Source organism: Epinephelus moara, chromosome 11 (assembly GCF_006386435.1).
Source record: "Epinephelus moara isolate mb chromosome 11, YSFRI_EMoa_1.0, whole genome shotgun sequence".
Lineage (NCBI taxonomy): Eukaryota > Metazoa > Chordata > Actinopteri > Perciformes > Serranidae > Epinephelus > Epinephelus moara.
The window spans coordinates 5,088,375-5,097,480 of record NC_065516.1 but is presented as its reverse complement, the minus strand read 5'-3'; the positions used below and the strand labels follow the sequence as shown (position 1 = coordinate 5,097,480).

The 9,106-nt window shown below is 41.6% G+C and overlaps 1 protein-coding gene across 1 annotated transcript in view; it reads left to right on the top strand.

Moving 5' to 3' along the window:
• LOC126397625 (NACHT, LRR and PYD domains-containing protein 3-like) overlaps positions 1-9,106 on the top strand; it is a 40,490-nt gene that overhangs the window by 1,750 nt on the left and 29,634 nt on the right. The window contains exons 2-7 of the mRNA XM_050056536.1: positions 988-1,125; positions 1,748-1,986; positions 2,152-2,960; positions 2,999-4,170; positions 5,830-6,003; positions 8,218-8,394. Coding sequence (XP_049912493.1) covers positions 988-1,125; positions 1,748-1,986; positions 2,152-2,960; positions 2,999-4,170; positions 5,830-6,003; positions 8,218-8,394 — 2,709 coding nt within the window. The remainder of the gene's footprint in view (positions 1-987; positions 1,126-1,747; positions 1,987-2,151; positions 2,961-2,998; positions 4,171-5,829; positions 6,004-8,217; positions 8,395-9,106) is intronic.

Genomic DNA, 9,106 nt, shown 5'->3' with positions numbered 1-9,106 from the left:
TTAATAAAACCCTTCATTTAAAAACTGCATTTTGTGTTTACTTGTGTTATCTTTGACTAATGTTTAAATTTGTTTGATGATCTGAAACATTTAAGTGCGGAAAACATGCAAAAAAGTAAGAAATCAGGAAGGGGGCAAACACTTTTTCACACCACTGTAATTCCATGCCCCTGAGCTAGGGGGGCGCCTTACCCAGCCAGGGTAATGTCGTATATTATTGTCAGTGGCCTGGCAGCAGGCTGGCCAAGTGAGCAGTCTTCCTGCACTCAACCCCTGCATCTGGCGGGGTTGGTCATGCTTATGGTTATGTCTGACGCCTGGGCAGTGGTTCAGTGGCACACAGCGTCTGGAGGTGTCACTTACTGTTGAATGTGCAAGATGTTGTACATTTGTATATGGGTCATTGGTGTTTTTTCATATATACACACTTATCGGGTATTTTCTGTTGTTAATGCACCTGGTGGCGGGGATGTCTCATTTGAGTACTGTGGACCTGCATCTGCTCTGTCTCCTGGGGCCCCTGGGTGTGTCGCAAAGGGCTCCCATAGTTATGATATAACTACTGGGTGGGGAGATAATCTCGATACGATAGAGAACGTTAAGTTACATTGTAACCTTGGTTCTCTGAGTGAGGAGGTTATCTCCCCAAACTCAAGGACACTCGATACCCGTTCCAATCAATGTTAATCAGTGGGTGCATGGGCATGATGGGGCTTTTATTGCCTGGCACATGCGGTCCACGTAAAGTGATGTGTCTTAAAGATTATTAATTTTCCATGTCGATTACCCCAGATGGGGATAATTCCCATAGTAATGATATATCTACTAAGTGGGGAGATAATCTCCTCACACGGAGAACCAAGGTTACAATGTAACTCAACGTTACCATTTATTTATGATGGTGTTACAGAAATGTCTAATGAAAGAAGTGGAGTACTGACTGGGTTTGATTAAACTGTGTGTGCCTACTGTTCCTTTACCTCTCAGACAGGTGAAGATGAGTGATGTGGAGAAAGAGGAGGACAGAACAGAGTCTGCAGTTTTCAGCTCTCTGTCTATGAAACGTGACCAGTCCAAAGGTTGTCCTCCAGTCTCCAGTAATAAACCTGGACCCTCAGACAAAAAGTAAGACGGTGTTTCTACTGTATGCTTAACACATTAGGGTTTGTAGTAGTAGATAGTCGTAAAAGTAGTGACATTAAAACATCCAATGGTTATGCCCATTCACTGAAATGTTTCTGTAACACTTGTCCTCGACTTACATTAGCAAAAAACAGCAAAAAAATGTTCTGGTCAGATACATTTGGATGTTATTTATTTCTATTTAGACCAAACTGAGCTTTATAATTAAAGCATAGTTTCTAGCACAGGTGTCAGGACTGGGTCTAAATTCAGCTTTCTGGACAGCTGGTGCTTTTGCTGTGTCATGTTCATGAACTCTGTTCATGAGCTGTGAGCTTTGCAAACACCACATCAACAACCTTTTAGTTACAGGGTAGAGGTTTGTGATTTGACCTTTATGAAGTGTATGGTTTTGTTCTATTAATTTAAGAGATCGTCTCTCATATTCAGACAATGGTTTACATTTATGATGTAAATAAAATTTGATTTGAAAGTGAATTTAGAAACATCAGGATGTGAAAAGAAGAGACATAAATATGTAGGGGAAGAGTTGCATGCATCTTATGAGCTGTGGGTTGGTCACCACTAATGTGATGTGTTATAAAGAATGTGTTTACATCCACAGAAGAAAGAAGAAGAGGAGTCATGTTTTTGTGGAGGAGCAACTGTCCTGCTGTGTTTTGTGTCAGGATGTCCTCAAGGATCCAGTCTCTACCAGCTGCGGACACTGGTTCTGCAGACAGTGCATCACCTCATACTGGGACCAGTCTGCTTCATCAGGAGACTCCTCCTGTCCTCAGTGTGGAAAAAGATTCAGAACAAGAGCTGGAATGCAAATGACCTGTCAGATCAGCACAGTTCAAAGTGAGACTGTACATCTGTCTGCTGATGTCTTCACGTCTGAAAACGAAAGTCTTTTTGTGTTGCAACAGTAGATACATTTAAAAAAAATCTAAGGCCTCCATTCTAATTCCTTTTTTATTATTATATAACCAACACTATATTTAATGAAGCCTTGTTGTTTTACAGTGGATGCTGGTCTGCAGGAGGTTTTAGATGAACATAAGATCGTTCTGAAGAGGAGATGTGAATGTGTGACTGAGGGAACTGATGAAACAGGAAGTGGAACCCTCCTCAACAGGATCTACACTGAGCTCTACATCACAGAGGGACAGAGTGAAGAGGTTAATACCCAACATGAGGTGAGGCAGCTGGAGACAGCCTCCAAGATGAAGACCCTCCATGACACTCCAATCAAATGCCACGACATCTTTAAAGCCTTTCCCGATCAACAGGAACACATCAGAGTCATTCTGACAAACGGTGTCGCTGGAATTGGAAAAACCTTCACAGTGCTGAAGTTCACTCTGGACTGGGCCGAGGGTTTGGAAAACCAAGATATCAGTCTGGTGATTCTGCTTTCGTTCAGGGAGCTGAACTTGATCAAAGATGAGCAGTACAGCCTTCTCAAGCTGCTCCATGTTTTCCATCCAACATTACAGAAGGTCACAGCAGAGGACCTCGCTGTCTGTAAAGTTCTGTTCATCTTTGACGGTCTGGATGAAAGCAGACTTTCATTGGATTTCCACAACAATGAGGTTGTGTCTGATGTCACACAGGAGTCATCAGTCAACTTGCTGTTGACAAACCTCATCAAGGGGAATCTGCTTCCCTCAGCTCTAGTCTGGATAACTTCCCGACCTGCAGCAGCCAATCAGATCCCTCCTGCATGTGTTGACAGGGTAACAGAAGTAAGAGGCTTCACTGACCCGCAGAAAGAGGAGTACTTCAGGAGGAGAGTCAGTGATGAAGAGCTCTCCAGCAGAATCATCTCACACATCAAGATGAAGAGCTCTCCAGCAGAATCATCTCACACATCAAGACTTCCAGGAGCCTCCACACCATGTGTCTAATCCCAGTCTTCTGCTGGATCACTGCTACAGTTCTGGATCACATGTTGACCACAGAGCAAAGAGGAGAGCTGCCCAAGACCCTGACTGAACTGTACTCACACTTCCTGCTGGTTCAGACAAAGAGGAAGAAGCAGAAGTATGATGAGGGACATGAGACATGTCCACAGGAGCTGACAGAGGCAGACAGGGACATTCTCCTGAAGCTGGGGAGGCTGGCGTTTGAACATCTGGAGAAAGGAAACATCATGTTCTACCAGGAAGACCTGGAGCAGTGTGGTCTTGATGTCACAGAGGCCTTGGTGTACTCAGGAGTTTGTACAGAGATCTTCAAAAGAGAGTGTGTGATCTTCCAGAAATCAGTCTACTGCTTCGTTCATCTGAGCGTTCAGGAGTTTCTGGCTGCAGTCTACATGTTCCACTGTTACACCAACAGGAAGACAGAGGTACTGGAGGACTTCCTGAATGATGAGGATGATAGCGATGAAAATTACTGTGAAAACGATGATGATGATAATGAAGATGTGAGGGAAGGTGATTTTTGGGAGATGGATGATGATAATTATAATGAAGAGGGGGAGGAAGATGTTGTTGGGGAGATGGATGATGATAATTATAATGAAGAGGGGGAGGAAGATGCTTTTGGGGAGATGGTTGGTGATGATGCTGACAGAGACGTAGGTGAGTTCCTGAGGAGGGTCATGGAGAAATCCCTGAAGAGCAAAAATGGTCACCTGGACCTGTTTGTTCGCTTCCTTCATGGTCTCTCTCTGGAGTCCAACCAGAGACTGTTAGGAGGTCTGTTGGGTCAGACAGACAACAGTCCAGAAATCACCCAGAGAGTCATCAAAAACTTGAAGGAGATGAGCAGTGATGAGATCTCTCCTGACAGAAACATCAATATCTTCCACTGTCTGGTGGAGATGAACGACCACTCAGTTCATCAGGAGATCCAAGAGTTCCTGAAGTCAGAGAACAGATCAGAGAAGAAACTCTCTGAGATCCACTGCTCAGCTCTGGCCTACATGCTGCAGATGTCAGAGGAGGTTTTGGATGAGTTGGACCTGGAGAAATATAACACATCAGAGGAGGGACGACTGAGACTGATTCCAGCTGTGAGGAACTGCAGAAAGGCTCGGTGAGTCCAGATGTGGTTAACATTATAAATCAGTGTAGATTAGGAATTCAGTTCTTAACAGATGTTGATGATGAGCTGTTTCAAATGTTGATGTTTCAGTTAGTTGTGTTTCTGGCTGTCAAGTAAGTGAACATTTATTCTATTTACTTCTTACTAATAGTTGTTACTTTTGTCAGTTTTTTTCCACATTTCTCCTTTGGGAGAATCTTAACCTGATTAAACTAATGAAGGTGTTTAGAGGTCATGTTTGAGGTTTTATTACAACAGTGTTTTATCCCAACATACAGCAGTATTTTTACAGTAACCAGTGAATGCAGCAAAGTTATTATTAACTCAGTAGATTCTGCAGGGTGTCTCATTATCACACATCCAGGGCATACCTGATTATTTCACTGCAGAGTTTAAATTAGGATCTGTATCATTCTTCAGAGGACATTTCTTAAAGTCTAGAAAATTCATTCATTTATTCATTCATTCATTTTCCGTAACGGCTTATCCTGTTGGAGGTCGCAGGGCTGGACCCTATCCTAGCTGACATTGGGCAAGAGGTGGGGTACACCCTGGACAGGTCACCAGACTATTGCAGGGCTAACATATAGAGACAGACAACCAATCACGCTCACATTCACACCTACGGCCAATTTAGAGTCACCAATTAACCTAACCTGCATTTTTTTGGATTGTGGGAGGAAACCGAGTACCTGGAGAAAACCCACGCTGACAAAGGGAGAACATGCAAACTCTGCACAGAAAGGGCTCCCCCACCCTGGGTTCGAACCCCCCATCCTGGCTGGGGTGTCATGATGGTTTCAGAGCAATTTTATAATGACCATAGGGGATATCACAGCACATCAATACCTGAGACTAGTTTTTATGAATTGGCTTTTAAACAGTTTTAATTATTTATGTTCTTTTTATTTATTATTACAAACTAATTTAAATTTACTTCTGTTTTGAACTGTATTCCATTTTGTATCTGCTCTGTATATAGTCTATTTTATGTCTTGAAAGAACTGTGAACTTGTTTTTGAAAAGTTTTTTATAGAAAAATCATTATTAATATTACTGTTATTTAAATAGGATGTGTTATTGAATCAGCCACTGTGGTCACAAGTGACAGGTATGTGATAATGTTGAATGTTACAACAGTAATTTGGTAACGAAGTGGAAAAAGTCATCAGATCATTGAACTGATCTGTAATGTCAGTTACACAACAACATCTGTATAAAGTTTAACATTAGCATTAGCCAGTAGCAGGTAGTTTATAAAGAAAGCTCATCATCCTAACTGTAATTGTTCACTGAGTTGTAAAAATGGTTTTCTAATTAAGATGGCATCATGCTAACTTTGTGAAGACATACATGGGATCAGATCACACTGGCAAATGTTATGGAAGCCTCGATGTAACTCCATTATCTCTGCCTTCATCTGCAAGATTAAAGCAAAACACAGATTAAAGTCTGTGGGATTGAGATCAAGTGATGAGAATTATTGTTTCCTGTCAAACACAGTGAGATAAGATCAGCTAACTCACTGATGTGAAGAGCAAATGTTCATCTAAATAGAATCTGTCAAACTGTTTCATCATCAAATACATGAAGTAAATATAAAGTGTCCTCTGTCATAATAACATATTTGTAATAAATATGTCATGACAGACTTTATAACTGTGGACTCTCAGAGACTCACTGTGAAGTTGTGGCCTCAGCTCTGAAGTCCAGCCCCTCCCATCTGACAGAGCTGGACTTGAGTTACAACAAGCTGTATGATCCAGAAGTGAAGCTACTTTCTGCTGGACTGGAGAGTCCACACTGTAGACTGGAGACTCTGAGGTTGGTTCACTGGCTGTAGTTTTTGCTGTTCTTTGTATTTATTCAACTCTAATCCTTCACTGAGGTTTCATATTTTTGGTTCATATATTTTGGGGATTAGCCTGAACACAATTCTGAAGACAGCTTTTTCAGAAATGTTCAGTCTTTCCAAATGTCTGACTATTTGGTATTAAAAGAGATGAAAAGTCTCACTGCAAAATAACAGCAGACCTTTAACCATGCGTGGAACAGGTTGTGGCACACAGCTTGACAGCGCTGGAAAACAGCTTGACAACGGCTATAGTCCCTCCCATAGCGCTAACTAGTTAATGGTAAATCCCCCCTGCTGTGCTGATTTATTGTTTTTTATTTGAACCGAGAAACTGCTGTTTCATGGTATGATGCCAGACCAGAGTCAGTCAACTTGATCTCAGTGGAGTGAGCAAATTCAAAGGCCTGGACCCAGGCAGCCATTCAAGGTCTGTTTGGGGATTTTAGTTAGTTATTGCAGAAGAAAAAGGACTCTCTGATGTAATGACTGCAAAAAGATGTCAGATGAGACTAGGATTTGTGAATGGGAGCAACAACAGACTGTATATTGTTTTTAAAGTTTCTGTTCTTTAACAAATCAAACTCTATTTAGGAATTAAATAACTTTCATCTTTGAGGAGTGAAACATGGAGTTTCTGCAGAGATCTTTTGATCATAAAGTTTAGTAAAGTTTTAGAAGCTGGTTCTCTGGTTCTGCTGCTCATCTGAACAGGGCAAAAGGTGCAGCACTCTAAAACAAACAAGTTCTGCACCAACTTAAAGTCACTGAAGTGATGATTATGAATGACATCATCAGATTAGATATTCAAGGCCAGAAGATCTAACTGTTGCTCTGTTTACATGTCATCATTGTCTGATTATTTGAAGTCACAGACCTGTAGACTGAAACGAAGACCAAATGAATATTCTGCTTCAGAAACTTATTTGTCTTAAAGGAAAGTTTCATATTTTTTCAGGCCTCTCAGTCCAATGCTCAGGTGTCCATATGTACATTGAAAGAGTTCTTAATGTCTGTAATCATTCCTTCTGTCTGTACTGTCTGTGAAACAATCCCCTTATAACCTAACTCCAGTGTTACCAGATGGAGGACAAAATCCAAAGTCTTGTTCTGTGTAAAATTGACTCATAAAGATGATGTAAAACTAATCTGACGCTTCAGCAGTTTAGGGCTGTCAAAATTGCTCAAAAATGACATTTGAATATTCCTTCTAAAAATAACTCATAGGTTCGAACCTTTCGAATATTTTTTTTCCGCATTATGTCCACAAGAGGGCAAACTAATACAAGGAAACATACTTGTATATGAAACATAACTACCTGTAGGTATTTTTATTTCAACATAAACGTCTTTGAAAACATTTACATACCTACTCATTAAAACACATAAAACAATTATCTATAACATTACGATTACGACCGCGGACCTCTCGCTCACCCCCCCCCTCTCTGACCCGTGACCACACCGCCCGCGGAAGCGCTGCGAATAGCCTCGAAGCACCGGACCGTGACCGGCTCGCGCCCTGCAGCGATCGTTTCGGCGTCTGGTCTATTTTCTGCGCGAGCCCCGAGCGAATGTATCAAGCCGGGTGACGGAGACAATAGCTGGGAGCAGAACCGCTTGTCGACCAGCATGGAGAAATGCGCGTCTGATGCCAACACCCACTTGCAAAGAGGACAGCTGCGGTGGTGTTTTTTTTCTCTCTCCACAATCGAATATCAATTTTCACATTCGAAGGTCCATTTTTTTTTCAAATTCGAATTTAAATTCGAATTTAGAATATTCGTTGACAGCCCTACAGCAGTTTGAGTTACACATATCAAGTGTGTATGTTGTGTTTGACCGTGTTTCCTTGTTGAGCTGCAGTGGAGGAATAGTAACTCAAAGAGGGAATTTGGTCCTTAATAGTCTGTAACTCTGGTGGACACCCACTTGATCTGTCTCACTCAGACTGCTCCATGTTAGTTCCAGCTGATCTAATGGAGTCTTTTTTTTTTTTTACCGTGCAGCTGTGTTATGAAGACACTACTTCACACTCAGTGTGGACAGGAGGAATGATTACTGCCACCAATAACTCTGTTAATGTACATATGACATGTGGCTGTTATTTTAAGACACACTGAACAAATGTGGAGCCCTCTTTCAAAAACATCTGATTAATGGATATCATTTATTTCTTTATTTAGATTGAGTCACTGCAGTTTGTCAGAGATCAGCTGTGTTTCTCTGGCATCAGCTCTGAAGTCCAACCCCTCCCATATGACAGAGCTGGACCTGAGAGAAAACTACTACTTGAAGGATTCAGGAATGATGCTGCTGCGTGATTTTCTGGAGAGTCCACACTGTAGACTGGAGACTCTTAGGTCAGACACTATTTTTTACCTTTGTGCTGAGGTATTATGATGTGAAAGTTGTCGTGACACTAAACTGCAGACATAAGGCTTATATTTATGAGGTAAAATCAGAACTGATAACATTAAAAGTGAGATTGGAATGGTAGTAAGTAAGTTTTTATCATTTTTATAGTCCTGAATCACAAACAAGTCTCAGATATTTTTACAATCTGCACAACAAATGACATCACCAACATCTGACATGACTTCTCTGAGTCTTCAAATGATTTGAATATGAATGTAGTAATATGATGAAATTATCCATCCATCCATCCGTCCATCCATCCATTGGAATCATCTTATCCGGGGCCAGGTTGAGGGGGAGCAGGCTGAGCAACGCACTCCCCAGCAACACTTTCCAGCTCCTCTTGTGGCATCCAGAGGCATTTGCAGGCCAGATATGATATATAATCCCATTCAGCACCTTCTGGGTCTGCTCTAAGGCCTCCTACCAGTTTCACATGCCCGGATAACCTCTAACGTGAGGCGCCCAGATGGCATCCTGATCAGCCATTGAATCACCTCAATGGTCCCTTTCGACGCAAAGGAGCAGCTGCTCCCCCCGGACGTCTCAATCAATCAATCAATCAATCAATCAATCAATCAATCAATCAATCAATTTTATTTATAAAGCCCAATATCACAAATCACAATTTGCCTCACAGGGCTTTACAGCATACGA